Raw genomic sequence first — 21,533 nt, forward strand, 5'->3', positions numbered from 1 at the left:
TTACGAAAGGCAGGCAATTTTAATGATGAAAACAATATTGTCTAATTGTCAATGGGGCCATTTGTACCCAGCTGGAAAAATGCTTCCAAGTCAGCTAAGCTTTTTAATATGGAATACTTACTGGAACAGTTTGCTTGCTTGTTCTGAACAGCCATTCCTAGGAATTGGCTATATAACGGTCTCTGATTACAGCTAGGAGAAAAATATTCACTACCATTCCATATATCATGGTATGTATCATTTTATCAGGAATATCACCTGCAATTTTAGGCAAATGACATCTACTTTATTTCATTCTGGACATGCCACCTCTGCATTTTCTAGCTTTTGTTTCTAAAGCACATAATTTAAAAGAGCAAAGAAGTTACCTGACTTAACCCACATAACTTCTTCAGCAAAATATGGATTTGTGAGATCAACATAAGTTGGACGTTCACCTTCACTCATTTCTCTTAGCAGTGGCCTGTAACAATGCACAGGATGCAGTACATAAGGTCCTTCCATAGCACTGATGCTTAAATAGAATATGAAAAACAGAGGCCCAGAGAAAAAAAAAAAAAAAAAAAAAATCAAGCTAAAAAAAATAGAGAAGAAACTGAACTTTTCTCATCACACGATTGACTGATTTTATCTTTTCAAGAGGACCATAACCTGATATACAAGTATTTGACATATAGCTCCTAAATATTTTGCATCCCTACTCAACATACAGCTAAATTCCTGAACAAAGACTATGAACTGAACTGTATGACCAGAATGGATTAAACCATGTCTTACAGAAAGGAATGGAGCAAGTAAAGATAAAGCATCCTAATACAGTGGAAAGATGCCACAATTAACAGTGTCAAAAAAGTACCATCACAAAAACAGGGTATGAAACAGCAAACATGCAAAGCCATGACAAAGTAAAGGACCGATATTGTACAGATTCACCAAAATTATGCCATGAAGAAACCCTGGTACAACCAGAGCCACAATTTAGGTTTTTTTCCCCCAATATTTCTTCATCTCCGAAGTCAATAGAAGTGGAATTCTTAGTCTTCCAGAAGCTGAACTATTACTTTGAGTTATTTTTCAGTGGTTTCGGAGAGAAAATTACTGGCCAGGTAGCAACCTTGCAGGTTCTCTCTGAAGTCCGTAAATGCTGAATTAAGAAATACATCACGACTCCAGAAGAACAGCAAAGAAAAAGGAAAAGACCCAAAATCACAAAGGACATTACAAGATTTCTGATTTATTTGCCTGGAAAATGGAATCATTTGATCCATCTGGCACAGAAGAGCTTGGAGGAAAATACAGTCCTTTCTTGTGGTATTTGGCAGTCTCATGAAAGGCATTAGTTTCTCCACAGATTAGAAAGGCTTAGAAACTACTGTCCAGACCACTTCCTGAGAATAAGAGTATACTTAAGTGGTCAAAACAGTTTTGATTGCAGAAGTGGAAAGGAATTGACTGCTTTAGGTAAAATTATTAACGAGCCATAGAAAAGATTAATTTATACCCTAATCTATTTTAAATTAATGAATCATTGGTCCTTCTTAATCTTTACATTAAAAGACCACAAAAAGAGGTTAAAAAGGTATGTTAGCATACAACTAAATCATACTCAAACTAAAGGATTGCAAGTGTGATAAGTATTTGTCTCTCACACTGCTGGAAGGATGATGCTGGAGGGAGGCTGAGACAGAATTTTTGCTTCTCTGAACAGTTAGTTTGAAAACTTCCCAAAGTTCAACAGCCTGCAACTGTCACAGCTAAGAGCTAGAGAGACACTTCTCTGTATTCAGGATATCTAAATGAGCAAGTTCATCTTACATGGAACACCTTACAGAAAAAATAACTAACTCGCATCTCAGCACACACACCTGCCATTGCAGGTAGATAAAAGGAATGGCTGACCAGAATAATCTGGTAACATTAGAATTTCCTAGCCCTAAATGTAACACATCTTATGTCCAGACAGTTTTCCTAACACAGCATAAATAATAAAAAAGCATAAATAATTCCCTTAATAAAAAAAAAAACAAAACAAAGCCTTAGCTACTAAAACATCAAGCGTAAAGAAGCACAGAGCAGAGCACTCACTTCTTTGTGCTGCATAAGGTAAGACTGCTTCAGCTACAAGAAACAACAAGGACACAATGCTCTAGATTGAAACAGATTCTCCATTAGGCTTTTCTTGTTCACTGCAATGTATAACAACATACAGGTGGGATCTGCTCTGCACTTCGGAGGGACATGACTGCCTACTAGCCCACCTCTGATGAGAACAAACTGCAAAGTTGCCTTTAAGCCTAGCTAAATATTCACATCTCATTCTTCCCAAAGGAAGAATTTTCAAGTCCAATAAAAAAGCTGCCTGAAAACCTGGCAGAATGTCATCATTGGAGGTAACTGCGGTCTTCTTCCTCTTCATCTTCTAAAGAGAGCTTTGGGAGCTGGAGAAGGATGCATAGTCATTGTTGCTCAAATGAGATATGATTACAAAAACAGATGGATGCTTAAATCTAACATTCATTTTGTGCCTAGAAAAAACAGACCAAAGAAAGTTGGAACTACATCTGATTTGTTTTTGCTGGCACTGTGGTTTATGTAAAAGTATAATGATTCAAGAATAACTGAATCATTCACAAAGTATGCGTTCCATAATCACGCGTAAATATTTGTGCCAAAACTCAAATTTTTAAATGAATTCAAATCTGACTTTCAATTGAAAAAATCCTAGATTTAACTGTTGTAACTCTCTATATTAAACATTTGGGCACAAAAGTGATTTTGCAGTAAGTCAATCAGAATCGGAGTCTGATAATAAAAATACTTCAACAGACAAAACTACTTCAGAACTAGTTAAAGGAATCTTAAGAGATAAACACAAAACCTATTTTGGAATTCCCAGAATTCTCTATGCGGAACATAATTAATTCCCTTGGAATTTAAATAAGCACGTTTGCTCAAGGAAAAATAAGACAGCTAACGTACTTCTTTCCCCTAGGAAACCATAATCTCAATGGTTTGTATAGCCAGGACTAAAAGCTACTGTTCAGCATGCAGTGACTACAGCCCATCTCCAAAAATCTCCCCTTCAGGTGTGCAGGATCTGCTCTCCAAGTGCTACCTGAAATCAATGAAGGCTAAATGTTGCCATACGTTGGACCTGTAAACAAGGTGAAGACATTCTTCTTTGCCTTTAAAAGGGGAGAAAGCCATTCATATTAAAAGTACTAATGCACGGGGATAAGGAAGCATGTAAAACCTGTAACATCTCACACTTCAGTGGGCGTGGCGATGATGGGCTCACAGTTGAACTAGATATCTTAGAGGTGTTTTCCAACCTCAACGATTCTGATATAATTCATGTCAAAGGAAAAAGGAGGTAGAATACAAACAGGATTTTGAAAGCAGACTGGCAGACTTAGAGCCAATAGAGGCAAGACAACTGTGTAATGACACCAGAAACTAAACTCAGGTTTCAAAAATCCAAATGCCCTTGTCCCAAGAAACTCCAAAAGCTATGGGTAAAACTGATGCAGCTGGCTACACTCCAATGGCTAATATCTAGTGGAGTTATTGACTGATCTCACAAAGCTGAATAATTTAGGATTGCCAGCGAATGCTTCTGTGATTTCCAGAACCTCTGCTTCTTCGAAAATACTTCAGTTGTTTTCAGGACAAGAAATGAGGAAAAACTAACATATGCTGCAAAATTACAGGTACAAAACTGATACCAAACATCACAAATCACCAATGTAAACTTCACTATGTGAGTATGCATGCTCAACTCAACATGATATGAGAGCATCTGAAGCAACATGTAGGCATCCAACTGACTCTAGACAAAGTCATATTTACAAGGTTGATTTTTTATTTTGCCACTGCTTTGTAAAACCAAACAATCAACCAAAAAAACCAACAGCCCCACAACCATTTGACCTGACTGTGGCCAGAAGTATGAGGAGTATTGATACTCCTTTCCACCTGTTCTGCAAGAGAGAGGAGAATACAGCAAAAAGCCCTATGAGCTCAGCAGGCAGGTGTAATAATGAAGGGATTCACCTAAACGAGAAATAGAATAAAACTCATTTTCTAAAGTACAGTTCCACATTAAAGAGCAAACAACAACAACAAAAACAAAAAACAAGGGAGCACCTCTGCTGGGGGCCCTTGGATTCCATACCTACTATGGTTCCTAAACAGTAAAATTCTCTTGCAACGTGTAAGACGCAGTTTTAAGAGGCAGAATGCTTCAGCAAGCTTCTTGCTTTCCCTGTGCTACCAAGTTCATTCAAAATTTTCCATTTCCTCCACTGAACATTTGCTCTAGATTCCTAACTAATACGTTACCCTTTTTTTAGTGTAAGGAATTTAATTCACATGCAACTCGCAAGGTTCCTTCTCACATGGAAGGCAAAGTGCATCCAAAAAAAAATCCCATTAAACAAAATACATCAGCACAAGAAAAGATAGGCATTATTTAAATAGTTACAAAAGGTTCTGTTGTTTATACAGGCCAGAACATATTCCTTGCAGTAATTGTTTCCACTGTGATTTCCAGCTTCACTGTGAAATGCTACAACAAAAGAGTCCGTGCAAAAATCTTTCAGTAACTGCCCGTTTATGAGAACTCAAACGCAGACTCAAATGGTCAGTGACACAAAGAATTAGAAGACATGAAGCAAGCAACTCCAGGAATGCAAATACTGACACACTGTGGGCACTGGAAGTAAAACACATCAATACAGCTTTCTTAGTAAGCACTAGCTCTATACTGCATGTCAGATGCCTGCTCTAAAGAGCTTTGGCAGAACACTTGCCAGAAGTGATTGGAATCGTATAAGCACAACAAAAGCTCACAGCTACTTTAACACAACGCATGCCTTCAAGTGCAGGTCTTATCAAGAATTAGGACACAAACTCATTCAATCCAATTGATTTCACTAAATCAGTGCACGCTGGGATGAGATTTTAAAATGGAGCATTTATACACAACAGAAGGTGCCCAAATGAATTCAAAATAACAGCACAAGTGAGATATGCATTCTAGATGGAATTAACACTTCTATGAGAAGGGGCTGGATTGTAGCACAGCCTCAGTCCCACTATTTGCGATACATCAGGTGGTGTTCTTACACAGGCTGCGGTGCCACATCTGCCAAACCAATGCAACACCTTCTGCCCCAAAACAGGCACATCACATTCTCCTACTCAGTGTGTAATTAAACACCAAATGCTCCTATTCGCCTGACTCTAACCAAGAGGATGATATCCAGTTTCCTCTTTTCCAGAGGAGTTCCGCCATTTCAGCAAATGAAATGAACTTGCAAATGAATCTAAGAAGATCCAGGGCTTGTGTATGCTGTCAGAATGAGCTTAGGAACAAAAAGAAGGAGGAAAGGCCGCAGAGAAAGCTTTCCCTTTTTGGATGTAGAACATTGTTAAAATGGCTCATTACATCTCAGAGAAAGCACACACCCATAAACAAAACAATAAAAATCACCCTCAATGTGTTTTTGTTTCAAAGGAAAAAACACATTGGTTTCCAGACCTCAGCATGAGATCTGCTGGGGTGCTGTATGGTAAAATTATCTATTTAACTTTCCAGATAAAAATTGGGACATCACCAAATACAATTAAATATCCTCCAAATCCTCTTCTCAGTAGCTTTCTTTCCCACAGGAAAGCCCCACCAGAAGATCAGACTCCTTCACTTCTGTTCCCTTAAATCTTCAGCATTGTGCAAACTGGATGAGATTTTAAAAACCATCCTCCTCCAATTTTGTGCTATGTTTCCAAATCATACTGTGTTTCATCTTTAAAAGTGGAGGCATGCCTTATGACTCCACGGCAATCATGAATAGAATTCGAGAAATTCTATAAAGTGACAAATGTAAAAGAAAGCACAAGAAAAGCTGGCAAATTAGTAAGCTACACAGAGAAGCTAGCAGCTGAGGAACATAGTTCAGTTATATTTCTACTATTTTCTTCACTGTAATCCATCTGGACTTCAATTTAAGAAGAAAAAAAAGGTCAGTTTATTCTACTATCATTTGTATACCTTACACTGTAATTGTATTAACAGGCCAATACTGCATATCCTCCAAGTTACTGAAAGGAAAACCTAAAGCCTACCAGGAACCCATTTGATCTCCATTATAAATTCTTCCTGCTTTTTCTTTTTCTCTTGGATACTTTGCAGAAGTATCTCTAGTTTAGCAGCAAAGCTGTGCTTCCTACAGTATCAAGTTGCATGGACAGTATAGTGTCTGGAAAGGCAGACCAGTGCTGTAAGTTCACAGTGACTTCTGGCCTGTGGCTAAAAGTTAAGTGTGACATTGTTGTTCTTTCTACTCCTAACCATAGGATGCTGGCTGTTGGCTAGGAGCAGAAATCTTGACTGCAGTTAGCTTCAGCTGCTTTTCCACTTTCCCCACCGGTAGCAGAGCTCACACAGCAAGCAAAAGACAATCAGACCTTATGAGCAAGAAGGAAAAAATAAATAAGTGATTTGGTTGCTTTTTTTCCCCTGATGTCACGTGAAATGATAAGCAGAGCTACACTGGATGGAAACTGAAAAGATCCTTGGGCTAAGAAGTACTCCCTTGAAACTGGGTAATGAAAGGGATGCTAATTTGTATTTATGAGAGTTTGGGGTAATTTTGCCGGGAGAAATTTAAGTGGTGACAATACTGCCATACTTTCCAATTTTGATAAAACATGTATTTCTTTTGTAAAAACTAATAGCTTTAAAACAAACGTGCAACATTGCCATCAAAAAGTCTTAAGAGCCTTTTCATTCTATAAGCAAATAAAGAACACTTGACAACTGCTGTAAGAAAAGGGAAATGAGCTGAATACATTCTCAAAGTTTGCTCACAGTTAAAAGGACCTTGCTGCCAGCTTTCAAGTATCAAACAGCATTGTCCAACGTGAGGAACAACTTTCTGATGGATATTAAGGCAGTAATGATTTCTGCCAATAGATTTTTCAAAGACTTTTTGAAGAAAGAAAGAACAGCCACAGCAAAATGTCCTGATGCATTAACAGTTGCATCTGATATCCAGACTTTTATACTGCTTTCAGGTCAGGGTAGTCTAACCACTTCAGAGGTACGCACCTGAGGCAGTTCTTAAACTCCTGTGGCAAACAGGTGAGTGTAGCTGCTGCAAACCTTGAAGCATCTTGCTCCATGAGAGGTGACAGGGCATTGCCACAGCCATGCTGCTGAGCCAACCAGATACAAGGGAGATGAACACACTGCAATCACAGTTGGCTCCTGTTGACCCTTCTGAGTAGCGACACACCGGCCTGCACCAGCACACAGAGGTATCCTTCAGTTTTAAGGTACTGGACAGCCTCAAGAGCTTGTATGAATGTTCAGTTCAGTTGACCCTCATTCTTGATTTTCCAATACCAGAGCATCAGTTACACCAAGCTTGTGATGCTTCATAAGAAGAAACAACTAGGTTGTGCTGCTTTTGCTGTGCCCCATGACATTCTGCCAAAGCTTGGCTAAGTCATTATGTGGTAACTCCTCTCCCTGGGTGATTTCCTTTGGAAACATTTGAGCAATACAGCAGTGCTAACCCAACAGCCTATTGAGAAGTCAGATCCTTGTTAGTATTGAAGCAGTAACAATGCAGCAAAGGCCAAAGTATCTACACAGTAGTAAAGAAGTCAACCCAAATAAAGCCCTAGTCAAGGCATTTTATAAATACTCACCAGATTCAGATACAATATCGCATGTCTTATCTTCCACTTATTAGTCTTCTATAACAGTTCCAGTTCACACATTCTTAAGAGTACTGTTCATTTTTCAAACAACATGGAAGACTGTGCAGCCACACGTTAAAATATTGAAGACACATTCACATTTATATAACTAAGCATTCACATTTATATAACTAACTGAGCAAATTAATTTCAAGACCGTGAAATCAAAACTTATTAAATCCTTTTATTTACCATTACTCACTGAAAGTTAGATCAGCAGCAGAATTAAGCCAACAATTCCTTCTTCCAACAATTGCACTTTCTCTAGACACGTGCCTCTCCAGCACTGGTGCTGCAGCATGAACTGGCTGCCTTTGTTGAATCTGGTATGAGAAACCCCATAATACAGGAGGCTGCTCCCTTCTCAAACTCCTGGTGAGGAGAGACAGGCTTTATATTGAACGCCCTGCACATATTGATACCTCATCAGGAGCAACTTATCAAAAACATATTGATGAAACTGATCACAGAGTCAAGTATCTGCATGGCAGAAAAACTGAAGATATTATCATCCTTGCAAAGGATAAAAAGAACAAAAATGTAGGCATAATCACCATACTGCTTAATTTAAAAATGTTATTTAAAACACCATTAACTAGGTAACTGGTGCTCACAGTCAAAACAGCAATTATGGCCTGACATTGGTGTACACCACGAAAGTTTACTGAGCAGAACAAACATATCCACATAACAGAAGAACGAGTGGAAATGCAGGAGATACTTTGTACTATGAAATACTACACAGCAGATCACTGAAATACTTGACATAACAAAAATGTTACACAGCACTAATTACATTCATGACATTCTAACTCAAACAATTCCACAGAAAGATTACAATAGGGCAACCAAAAACTGTTTATAAAGTGTTTCAATAAACTAAAAAAAAGTTGAAAACCTTTTTTCCTTCCTATCACACTCTGACATTCCCATTCAAACAGCTGACATTGATTTTTCTCTTTGGTCCATAGCGCCACACAATTCTGCTGGGCGGAATCCTGGCTTGCATCACACAGCCCAGTGGATAACATGTCAGGAACACATTAAAGATATGGCAACATAATTCCTCTGTTAATAACTTACTTCTCAAAACAACTATTAGAAACTAAACAATTCCAGGCGTAAAATCCATTGCACGATAAAGTAACTTTAGGTCAATTTCTCTTCCTTCTCAGAAAAACACCAGTTGAATTAAGAAAACAGAAATGCTTCTCTGCATCTATTGCTCCTACTGTACTTTAATAAGCATCACTGGGAAAAAAAATCTCATGGAGGTGCAGCTTATAAATATGTTTTTCCTGTAAGATGACAAACAAGCAGACATTTATCCTGTCAAGACAACGCCAAGCCTAGCTTGCTGTCAAGATTTCCCAACTCCATTACAAGAAAAATGTCATGCTCTTTTGTGCTCTTCAGAAATGTCTTTGATTACAAAAACCCACTTTAATGCAGTGTAAACCAATTTTAACACGTTTAAAAGACCCAATTAAGGCTTAACAACATGTTTTTTCCTAGCCTTTCACACTATACATAAGATCAGTTAAGAGCAGAGTGAACTTTAGAGTGAAAGCAAGTGAGGTAATTAAGGAATTCACACCATTCAGAGAAGACTCATGAAGCCAGATGAAATTCTTTCTGTATGAGAATCATCAAGCAATTAAAATCTGCTGCCACTACAGTCTTTCATAATGAAATTCCCTTAAATACTTTCTGCAGCTCATATTTGCCTTCACTATGTAAAATTTGCAAGCAAAGCTTAAGTGTATCAGAAGTCTCATGGCAGTTTTCTCCATTAATTAACTATCACAACCTCTAGAAAAAGATCAGTCAAACATATAATGAAAAGCATCTTTTCTTTAAGAGAATTATCATATCAGTAATAAAGAAAAGGAACCATCATTTTGATGAACTGTGATCTTGCTACCTGAAATCACTCCAATACACCTGGCTTAACTTTTAGTTACATCAGGTAGATTTTGCATGACAAATGAGGAAAAACAGGAAGCTCTTTCAAAGCTGTCTCACTAATGAATCTTCTAAGTAATCTAACCTCCAAATCAGTTTATATACTTCTTCAGTTTTACAGCATAGAATCATACTCATAGAATCCTTAGAGTTGGAAGGGATCTTTAAATGTCACCCAGCCCAACTCCCCTGCAATGAACAGGGACAAACAGGGACACCACTGCTAGATCAGGTTGCTCAGAGCCTCAACCAGCCTCACCTTGAAAGTCTCCATGGACAGGGCACATCTCTGAGCAGCCTGTTCCAGTGCCTCATCTAACCTAAATCTACCCTCTTGAAGCCATTTCCCCTTGTTCTGTCACCACAGACCATGCTGATGAGTCTGTCCCCTCCTCTCCTGTAGCTCCCCTTTAGATACTGAAAGGCCGTTCTCAGGTCACCTTGGAGCCTTCCCTTCTCCATGCTGAACAGCCCCAGCTCTCTCAGCCTGTCCTTGTAGGAGAGGTGTTCCATCCCTTGGATCATTTTCGGGGCCTTCCTCTAGGCACGCTCCAGCAGGTCCATATCTCTCCCGTACAGAGGACTACACATCTGGATGCAAAAGCAGAAGTTTCCCTTTATCTTCATAAAGAATTTGGCCATTTGGTCATATGAGTGATAGTACCTTATTTGAAGAATCAGAAGTCAACATAATTAATCTCATCTGTGGCTTTAGAGACACTGTAGAAACTTCAACACGTGTTTTCTTACTGTGTACACAAAACACTGGAAAACTTTCTGAAATCTGTAGTTACCTCCCTCCCACCCCCCCCCTCAGAAAAAAGAAATGAAAGGGGAAAAATTAAATGAGGGACTCTACAGCTTTCATGTTGTCAGGCCTGATTCAAATTTTTTTCATTATCTGTCAGCATTCTATCAACAACCCATTCATTTCCTAATTGAAAAAGAGTGAATCAAAGCGACCATCACGCTCACCAACACCTTTAGGTCACCATACAAAAGAGAAAGCAGATGGCTCTTTTGGAGATGCTTAGCTCTGGAGGAAGAGTGGGTTATTTTCATAGGAGAACCTGACCATAGCTTTCCAGTAATCAGAATAATATTGTCACTGTAAAGGGAGATGTTTAAAGTATTTTCTGATGACGTGGAATTTGTACATCAAACTAACTTCTATTCAAAGCACTGTAGCTAATGATTTTGTGAACAACACTTGTTAATGAAGGTGCCTTACTACTGTCCTCCCTTCTTCACAAGGGAAAGCCAGATAAGCTTGAACATCCATGTCAAGAAGTTCCTTTTTCAAAAATTCTGCTAAGTGACATTACTCTTTCATGATCTGTTTCATCCCACGTGATATCTGCCTTACAAACAGGAAAGCCACTTGAAGTGAATGTGCTAAAATTAAACATTTTAAGACAGAGTTTTTAGAGGAAAATTAAATATGCCTTCCGTTTCAGAAGCGACGCAAAGCTGCTACTAATGTGCTCCACAACAATACCTAAAACAACCACTTATTAAAATCCATTCAATCACAACTTCAATTTCTTCCACCAAAAAAAAAAAAAAAAAAAAAAAAAAAAAAAAAAGCAGGAGTTTCAGCTACATGAGAGAGTGAAGAAGTCTCCTTTTGCACTGAAGGGTTCTGTAACATCAGGTCACAGAACACTAAGTCTCCACAGGCAGAATTTTCCTTGTGGCAGCAGTGATACTGAAGCAGCAGCTATCAACTTGTCCCCTCTCCTCCAGCACAAACTCATTCCTGGAATCATGAGTGGATTGCAACAGGGACAATAACAGCGTTTGCACAACGGCACCTCGAAGATGAGACGTGTCTGACAAATGATCCCACAGAAATTACTTACTTCTCAACTAATCACTTCTCCAATCTGCTTCATTTCATGGCCAGAAGAATGTTTTGGCTGTCACATGAGACAGAGCAAGAATGGATTGCTACAAGGAAGGGAAGCAACAGTTTAAGCCTGACACCACCACCAAAAGGCTCTTATTGAACTATGCCCAAATATCCATTTCCAGCAAATTACAAGATTTAATTGTGGATAACAAAGTGAGTTCATGTGCAACGTCAACAGAGGTATAATGAGGTCAAAATGTAGTTTTCAATTTGTAACCAAGAAGCTGAATCTCTTAAAAAGAAAAAACAACCAACAACAAAACTGGAGCTTATTTATGGAGTCACAACTTGCAGTTGTGTAACATGCTTACATCCTGTAGCATGTTTGATGTTTCTATTATGAAAAGGTGAAGATAAGCAGAAAGGTTTTCCCCACTACTTTCATCATTTATAAGCTGACAATAAAACTAAACAAATTAGAAAAACATTGTTAACATTATGAAAACATTGTAAAGACAGCTTTGATGTTCCATTGCAGCAGACGTGAACTACTTTGGCTTACACACACATACACTCACTTCTGAGGCTACATCTTCTGGCTTACCATCACATGTAACTTATCTGGAATAAATCTTAAAGGCAGATAAAACATGCTTTATACAAAGACAGTGGGAAACTTCATAGCATAAACAGCCTGAGTTATTCACAAAAATGGAACGTGCACAAAAGAATGTTACAATATAGAGTCAGAAAGTCTGAAGAGGAAACAAAAGAAATGCACTACATGAGAAACTACTTGAGGTTGCATGGGTTTTTGTTTGTTTGTTTGTTCTGGTTTTTTTTTTTTTTTTGTTTGTTTTGTTTGTTTGTTTTTTTTGCAAATGTAACACGATGAATATTATTCAACATTAAAATGTAATGAAGTGGAAAATCAGAAAAAGCACTTGGGAATTTCAAACAGCCATCTGCTGTAGGATGTTATCTTTCTACGGTGAGAAGCACGAAAAGTTACACGTTCATTCAGCATGGAACTTATCTATCATGGTTTCCAAGTGTGCCCATAGCACGGCCTCCAGGAGGCAAAGGCAGCTTCTGTCAGATCTTCATGTGATTTAGTAACCTCTCCTCTGCTCAGACTAGAAGGCTTTTTCATAAGAAGAGGAAACATTAGGAACGAAGCACAACTATAATTTTAAATTCTTTCTTTCCCAAACGTGACTTTTGAAATATTAGAGCTTCCAGCTCGTTCACAGGGACGAGCACAGTGATCTATTGCAGCTTCAGAACAACAGCAGCTATACTCTTGCTCTGTAGTAAGCAATTCAGGAAAAAAAGGAAAAAAACCCTACTTCTAGACCCTCGGCTGAAAAAATTCACAAGAGCAGTACGTAGTTCTGCATTCTCAACCAGCATCTTCACTTAATTTTCACTTAATTTTCACTTAATTTTACCAATAGGTTGAAGAGGCAATCAGAATATTTTTCCTGAGAACGCTTTCCCTGTGCAGTGATGCACTCAAACTTTCCATTTCTACATAAAAATACTCCATGAATAAATAAACAATAAACACTATATTCCCAATACCTTGACAACTCAATGCATGTTGAATTTATAAAAAAAATTTAAAAAAAAAAATCTCATTTTGGTTGCAAAATATACAATAAATATTTTTTAGCCCATATTATTTTTGAACAGTTTTAAATTAGCAGCCTCTCCTTCCCAAGGATACATAAGAAAGCTGCCATTAGATTCACTTCGAGTCAACAAAAGAACTACTTTCAAATTCCAATCTGCATTTCTTGTAAATTTTACCAGCTGTTTCAGAAAGTCATGTTCTACATCTGCATAGAAGGATTTCAGTCACTTCAACTGATGCTCCTTCAGTTTTCCTTGTAAAGCCTGCAAAAGCAGAAAGCAGCACCACCAAGTGAGCTGGCTTAAACAAGTTTTCATCTGCAAACTGTTTTAATTCAACTCATTCAAAATGTGTGCCACTGAAACACTCTCCCCATCTTTCATTAAGATTAGATGTTAAACAGCATGAAACCCTAACTATCTATTCAGTTTCACTCAAAAGAGCAATTCACACAGTTTGAGTAACGGAGGTGGTGGTCAGTGCTTTTATAACAGTATTTTCCACACGAACAGCTATCATACTAGGACTGAAATTATTAAATTCTCGTTGTTTTTTTAATTACTAGCAGTGCTCAAATCACTCGAACATGTGATGTAGCAACAACTCTATCTGACTCTGCCTCCTACAGGCACTGGGAGGTGAGTCCATGCACAAGGCATACAGATGGCATCTTCACATGCACCTATGCAGGCCACAGAAAGTGACATCTAATATTTCAAGGTGTCTGAGCCTATTTAGGTGAGCTGACCACCTGCCATCTTAACTCCTGGCAAGGACGATGAAAGACTGTTTCCATATGTAAATAAGGTTGCCTGTTAGGAGCATGGCACTAACTGCAAGGCTGTAAGATCCTCAAGCGGGATAAAGACAGCATAGTAGTGATAAATAAGAAAGTGATAGGGCTGAGGAAGAGCATCAGGATACTAACTGTGGTAGCACAGGTGGTGGTTTTGTCACTGATGGTGACAGCAAAACAAAAAAGAGGTTGATAAGTGAATGGCTCAGTGGATAGACAGAGGAGACAGATCACAAGGCTGAGGTCCTGGCCCGTGAATTTAAAGGTATGCACACAGGTATCACTCTGCAATATCTGGATTTCCAATAGTTATAACTATTCCAGCATATCCCACTGAGTTGTAAATCCAAAGCTTTGAGGCACCTCAGTGAAGCTGACTTCAGCACGAACTAAGTTCATCATACAATTCCCTGATGCACCAGAGAATTTTTCAAGATATTTACGTTTCTTTTAGAAGTATCCAGATTGCTCAAATATAGGGCAGTCCAGGGGGATGCATTATACAAAACTGGCTCCAGTTAGACTGCTAAACATCTGGAAATTCTAGAAAAATATTAAAGCAAAACTTCTTAAGTTCCATATAGAGAAGACTTGCAAGCAGAACAAAAGAAAGAAAACAAAAGACATGCCTGAAGAAGCCTGGACTACGGTAGTCCTGATGAGCTCAGCTTGACAGGGCTGCTGCTGGCAGCATTTAAGGAATCTCTGCCTGGGAATTCTTGAGCTAAGTTATGGTTCCTGTTGGTTACACAGATAAAAATACTAGGAGTGAACAACTAAGAGTTTTCCTGCATGAATGGCAATTTGTAGAGAAAAATGCTTTATTAAGCTCTCTATGCATTTACACTGTGGTGTTTTTTTTTGGGCTTTTTTTTTGTTTGTTTGTTTGTTTTTTACATAACAAGATTTTTGATATCTCTTATCAGTAAGGACTTTTTTTTTAATCTTAATCGTAATGCATATATTACACACGTTGACACTGAACCAGGGTGAGCTCTAAAACATTCCCTGAAAAAGCTATGGGAGACTCCAACAAATGAAGTTCTGTAACAAAAAAAGCTAATTAGGATCTTCACTGAGAACTGGACTTGTATCTCTGATTTGAAGATTAATAAGTCTTTCTCTGTGCTATTCCCTGGAAGATCAGCTCTGCAGGTCCTTATCATTCCTCCTCTTCCAATCTCTCTTTCCCAACCTCCAAAGGATAAATCCACAAAAACTATATGAAAATAAATTTCAACTCCAGTAGAATTCTGTACACCAATTAAGTAAAAATTCTCACCAAGCCTTTTACAATTCACTCATTTTAGAGGAAAATGATAAAGGGATCAGTCCCATAAACTTTAATATCCTCTTAACTTTAAGAAAGGACAAAGGAATAAACATGCTGACAGTTAAAAACTAGAATGCTTAGGGACAGGTTAACAGGAACCATAACTTCACCCATCTTACTACAGCCCTCTTCAAAGAGGATGTAACGCAATGGAAAGTGCAACAGTGACAGCAGAGCTGCAAGGCCCAGGCTGCAGCATGAGAAGATTTACTCAAACACAGCAGCTATGGGCACAGAAATAAAGGAAAGAAACCACTCACCTTTAGAAAGCCCCAGGCACATAGGGATCTCCAGAGATCCCCTTGCCTCCACTGCCAACCCTTAAATGAGGCCTGGGAAGGGATGGATCCTGGCTGCAACCCTTCTGGTCGCTCAGGTGCACTGCACGCGCCTCAGCTCCCCTAGGTTGGCCCTGCGTCCCCACCAGTGCTCCATCCCTGCTTCAGGCCGTGACTCCATTTCATCATCACTTGCATTCTGTACTCAGTAAGGTCAAAACCCGTTATAAAGAACACTTCCACGAACTGTTCCGAAGGCTTACAACGGACTGACGGGAGCGCACACCTCAGTGCTGCTCCACGGTAACTTCTCACACACAGAACCACTTCACCTCATCTCCACCAGGGGCGTCTCCCATCAAGGTGTCCCCGCTAGAAGCAGTTCAGCTCATTCATCACCACTCGTTTAAGCATCCCCTTCACCCCCACCTAGACAACGCTCTACATCGCTTTTCTCACCGCTTTCCACGAGGCGGCAGAACTGCGGCTGCGGGGCCCGCGCGTGCTCAGAAGGCGAGCGGCAGCATGGCGGCGGCGCGGGCGCTCTGGCGGCCCGTCCTGCCCGCCCCGCAGGGTTGCGGCCGGCTCTGGGCGCGGACGGGGAGCGCGGCCGTCCCCCCTCCTCGTGGCGCCTCGCCGGGCGCGCGGAGCCCCTTCGACCGGCGGCTGAAGCGGAAGCAGAAGAACTGGGCGGCGCTGCGGCCGCGGCCGGCCGAGTGCGAGTACCTGCGGGACGAGGTGCGGGGCGGGGCGGCGCGGCGCCGGGCCGGGCGGGGCGCGGCGCTGACGGGAGGCTCTCCCTGCCGTAGGTCGGCGGCGGCGTGGCGGACCGGGTGCTCGACATCCCCAGGTACGCGCGTTTCCCTCGAGCGGCAGGCGCGGCGCGTTGTCGCGGCGCCTGACGCTGTCGCGCTCGTCCCGCAGGACGTTCCGTCTGGCTTTGGACCTCGGCTCCGGGAGAGGTTACATCGCCCGGCACCTGAACCGGGTACGGAGCGCCGAGGAGGTGCCGTCCCGCTGGGCGCTCTGCGCCGCGCCCGCCGGCGGCACGCACGCGTTTGACTGGCGTGCTTCTCGTTTCAGGAGGTCGTTGAAAAACTCGTTCAGGTCGATATTGCGGAGAATGTTTTCGTAAGTAGCCCTGTGAGGGCTGAAGCGCTTCGGGGCCGTGATGCAGAAACGGTGCATTGCTGGTGATGCTTTTTATCCCGAACCCGACCTTAGAAAAACGCTGTGGAGTCCGAAATCCCTACAGTCAGCGTGGTGGCTGATGAGGAGTTCCTGCCTTTCAAAGAAGACACGTTTGATCTTGTTGTGAGCAGCTTGAGGTGATCGCTCATTTACACTTCATTTACATATATATATATATATATTTCTTTCACATTGATGTCAGAAAACCAGTGCCTTAAACGGCAGGGATAGGTTACATGTTAGGCAGCAATTCTTTGCTCAGAGGTTGGTGAGGCCCTGGCACTGCTGTGCAGAGCGGTGGTGCCCCATCCCTGGAGGCACTCAGTGCTAGGTTGGATGGGCCTGGGCAGCCTGAGCTGGTGGGGAGCAGCCCTGCCCATGGCTGGGGTTGGGGCTGGGGCTGGATGGGCTTGGAGGTCCCTTCCGATCCATAACATTCTATGAGAACACATGGACACATCTCTTTTTCCTGTATATTGATTAATGAATTGATTTGCAGCTTTTCAAGTCCTTAAAAAAGCCAACACAACAACCTCTTAGCTATGTATATGAACTTACATTTTCACTCAGTGTCACCACGCTTCATCTGAGAGTGTTTCAGAACTTTGGCAGGCTGAGAACTTGTTTGTTAACTTAACACCTGTATGTATATATTATGTATAACATTTTTTTGCCTTCCTGCAAATTTCATTGTGCAATTACAAAATGTCCATTTCTGGTATTTCAGTTTACACTGGGTGAACGACCTTCCTAAAGCTTTTAGAGAGGTGAGAATTTCTTTTTAATACAACTTTTTAAATAAAAAAACAACACTTATCATTGCTCACACTCAAAGCTTTGACCACTTCCTACCTGATAAATAACTCGTGTGACACTCGGCTATTTTTTGTAATCTTCCTGTCAGTTTGAGTGCTATTAGTTGGTGCTTCTGTTAGCTTGCTGTCTCAATTCAATTTAGGATAACTACAAAACATGTTTGTATAGTAGTCATAACAGTCATAACTGCTGAGATCATAAGAACTAATGCAAACTGAGGCAATGCTGTTGATTTTGTTGTCTGTTGTACTTATTAGTTTTCTAAGCCAAACTAGTCCATACCTGGTTTAGGGAACTTGTATTCCATGTTTACCTACCTTGGGTATTTGTTTTGAAATACAACTTGAACCAGATAAAGGCTTTTTGATCCTTAACAGAAGTGAATATTTGTTGAGGAGGAAAAACTGCAAGTGTTATGGAAGAAATCAGATTTGGGATTATTCAAACTTCTTACTGCGGGTGAAAGCTGCGTTTCAAATTGTCTGCCTTTGGAGCAAGAGCAAGGAATATCTTCTCCTCGTTTGGTTTCCTCCTTTATTTCAAACATGTCAATCAGAGCAGTGCTATCCTGTCACCTCTTTGTACAAATAGGGGTACCCTGTTATGAAATAGGAAAAATAGAGACTGTAATGTAATGTCTCTTTTTTTGAAGAGATTATATATCTTGCAACATTACCAAAAGATGTTTTTGTAGCTCCTTTTGTGCAATAGCATCAATATTATAAATGTATTGAAGCCATTATAATAATTGCTTTAAGTTCATTTTAGAAAAAAACAACACCCAGGAATTTAATTGCTATTAACAGCAGAGTAGTTTCGTTTTCCTTCTGTGTTGTAGATACACCAAGTTCTTAAGCCAGATGGAGTCTTCATTGGCGCAATGTTTGGGGGAGACACTCTGTATGAGCTTCGCTGCTCTTTGCAGCTAGCAGAATTGGAGAGAGAAGGGGGATTTTCTCCTCATGTGTCACCATTTGTTGCTGTGTCAGATTTGGGACATCTCCTGTCAAGAGCTGGGTTTAACACACTGACTGTGGTAACTATGAATAAAAGAACAATCAGAATAATCCAAAACTTCAGAGCTGCAGGTGTATAAGAGATACTATTTCAGGTGCACTAGTAACAGTGCTTCCTTTTTTTTGCATGTAGTGCACTTAGCTGAATAAGTTTCTGAAATAGCCTAGACTGCTCAATTTTTGGTTGTGCAGTGATTAAAAAAAACCAACTGAAATGTATCTTTAGTAGTGGCCCAGTAGAATCTATATGGGCAAGGGTGTCAGAGTATGTTACATTTACTTGGAAGAACTTATGATGCCCTTGCTGCTTCTTCTAAAACTTAGAAGAAACTAACAGCACTTTAGTTAAAACTTGATTGTATTTAAGCTGTTAAACAGTTCTTCAGAAATACTGAGTATATATTTTGAGTAATATTCTATCTGAGCAGAAGTGGCCGGCACTGAAAGTTAACATAATGCTATGGTCTAAATTTGATATGTCCTAAAATTAAGCCTTTGAACTCTTTTAGGATACTGATGAAATTCAAGTAAACTATCCAGGGTTATTTGAGGTTATGGAAGACTTGCAAGGCAAGTATACAGAAAATGTTTGTTTCTGGAGTGTATCAGCAGATGTGGAAGAGTTAGTGTTTATTTCTTGACTCCAAATAAAGCTTGTTGTAGTAGTGGAAGCATTACTTTTTTCCTGATACCTAGGAAGTCAGGACAGTGAACTCACCAGCAGATCCCCATTGGCAAGTGAAAGTCGAAGATTTGTAATTTGTCTCCTGTGAGTTTTCTGCTTCTGTTTTATTCCTGTTCTTTGTGAGCCTCTTCAGCATAAGCTGCTGAAAAATCCTGAGAGGAAGACAGAAGCATACATCCAACAGAATGACTTTTTCTGTGAGCCTAAGTAACATGATGCTCAGGACAGTGCTGTGGAGCAAGCCTAGATAAACCCACAGACTGGAGACTGCAGGAGAACAAAAAAAATTGAGGTTCTTAGCAATTAGGATAGGGTTATAAATGCAGCTGTCATGGATTACAAAGTAGCTGTTCATACCCAGTCAGTACTCAGGGAACAAGTCAAGGATCATCTCCTGAGATGTGGAGTTAATTCCTTAATGAAAATAAAACTTCCATTGTCTGCAGAAATGTTGGGATGCAGTAAGTGATTAAAGAGAATTGTATAACAGTAGATGTGGATTAGATCTTCTGGGGTAATTATTTTCATTATTACCTATTTGGAAAAAAAACAAAGTGATGTCTTTCAATAAACACTTTGTGTGCTTGATAGAAGTTACATTAGAGGAACAAAATGCTTGAAGCCTCTGACTGAAAAGTAATAATCTAAAATCATTCCTCGCAATACAAACAGTTCATTGCAAAGCATTGGCATTAAGAGGTTTGGAATCACAAAAGTAAGAATCTTTGCTGCTGTAGATTGTACTCTTACAGTGAGATTCAGAGGATGCTGTAGTTATTTAGTTAAGAAAAATCTGCATGAAACTCATGGTATATATATATTTTTCTTAAAGCTAAAACATATTTTTAGGTATGGGAGAAAGTAATTGCTCTTGGAATAGAAAACCTCTGCTACACAGGGATACAATGTTGGCAGCTGCAGCAATATACCAAGGTATGCATTTAATAGGGGAAGAGTTAACCCAAAATGACTCTAATGACGCCTTGTCTTCTTCTCTGCCCTCTCTGTAAAAACAAATACTCTCTTGATATATATATTTTTAACCTTAATTAGTGACAATTTGAACTTTGTTAATATATCAGTATGTGATACTATTATTGTCCCAAATCTTTCCCCACAATCCATTATGAGAACGTGCCGTGCTTAGTTCTGCTGTTTGACAAACGAATCATTTCCTAACACTGCTGCTGCCTACGTTTTCTTTTTCTGGCAGAGATGTATGGCAATGGTGATGGCTCAGTACCTGCCACTTTTCAGATCTTCTACATGATTGGATGGAAATTCCACGAGTCACAGGTAATGTGAAGCTCAACTATTTTCTATTTGAAGGTGCATTTTAAATTTCTTACGCTTTAAAAGGACTCTTATAAAATATCTTGAGATGATCCTTCTGTTTTCTTTTCCTCTTAGGCAAAACCTGCACAGAGAGGTTCTGCGACAGTTTCATTGGGAGATCTGGCAAAAATAGATAAACTTCTTCATCAGAAATAAAAGTTGATTTTGAGCTCCTATAAAAGTTGTCAGTGCAGGTATCCTTCATGTACTTTGTTACATTTTGAAGTGATAATCTGCATGCAGCAGGGAATTTTAGTGCCTCTGCTACATCAGTTGTATAAAATGATGTTCATTTTTTTCCTCCCAGAGAAGTATTTGAGCAGCAGTTCTAAGTATTAAGTAGTACATGCTCTCCCTATTTGATTAAGTTACTCAGTTTTAACTCATTTCCCAGTATTTCAGTAGCACAGACTGCTCCAAGTATTATTGGCAAGTCTTGTGTATATCACTGTGTATTATCTTCAAATTATTCCTAAAGGATGGTGGATCATAATAGACAGATTTGTCACTAAGTACTGTTCTTCATATGAACATCAAATACAGCATCATCAAATACATACATCAGCAAATACACAGATCTAACTTGATATGTTTTTTGCTATTTGGAAATGATGGGTGAAAATATACTGTCAGCTTCCGTTTCAATGTTTAACTTGTATAAAATGAAGTCACTAAGTTCTGTACTGTAAAATAATCTTGAGTTGTTACCTTTCACCTGCAAACAAATTCAGTTACTTCTTCCTCCACTTGCAAAGACAGAAGTCATTATTTCTGTACATAAGTAAGAATATCCACATATCAGTATCAGAATACTGATACTTCATTCCAGCTTAATCAGAATCTATCACAGTTTGAGTAAGTTT

At 39.7% G+C, this 21,533-nt stretch overlaps 2 protein-coding genes across 2 annotated transcripts in view; one reads left to right on the forward strand and one right to left on the reverse strand.

Annotated features, from left to right (window-relative positions):
• The window catches only part of TASP1 (taspase 1), a 105,523-nt gene extending 89,408 nt beyond the window's left edge, over window positions 1-16,115 (reverse strand). Inside the window, exon 1 of the mRNA XM_042813779.1 lies at window positions 16,087-16,115. The gene's annotated coding sequence lies outside the window, so the exon portion shown is untranslated. The remainder of the gene's footprint in view (window positions 1-16,086) is intronic.
• A 37-nt stretch (window positions 16,116-16,152) lies between these two features.
• Window positions 16,153-20,851, forward strand: NDUFAF5 (NADH:ubiquinone oxidoreductase complex assembly factor 5). The gene is made up of 11 exons (XM_042813845.1): window positions 16,153-16,365; window positions 16,437-16,477; window positions 16,552-16,615; window positions 16,711-16,758; window positions 16,852-16,955; window positions 17,546-17,585; window positions 18,473-18,670; window positions 19,160-19,220; window positions 20,185-20,268; window positions 20,549-20,631; window positions 20,746-20,851. Exons 1-11 carry the CDS (start codon window positions 16,153-16,155, stop codon window positions 20,824-20,826), a joined length of 1,017 nt encoding a protein of 338 aa, XP_042669779.1. The 3' UTR covers window positions 20,827-20,851.
• The last annotated feature ends 682 nt before the right edge of the window (window positions 20,852-21,533 follow it).

This window comes from Centrocercus urophasianus, unplaced genomic scaffold (assembly GCF_019232065.1).
Source record: "Centrocercus urophasianus isolate 14NV4802_14NV808 unplaced genomic scaffold, USGS_Curo_1.0 seq_10, whole genome shotgun sequence".
NCBI lineage: Eukaryota > Metazoa > Chordata > Aves > Galliformes > Phasianidae > Centrocercus > Centrocercus urophasianus.

Coding starts and splice junctions, on each gene's coding strand:
- NDUFAF5 (XM_042813845.1), top strand. CDS start 16,153: ATGGCGGCGGCGCGGGCGCTCTGGCGGCCCGTCCTGCCCGCCCCGCAG. Junction 16,759..16,851: donor ATATTGCGGAGAATGTTTTC/GTAAGTAGCCCT, acceptor ACCCGACCTTAG/AAAAACGCTGTGGAGTCCGA. Junction 16,956..17,545: donor CTTGTTGTGAGCAGCTTGAG/GTGATCGCTCAT, acceptor CTGGTATTTCAG/TTTACACTGGGTGAACGACC.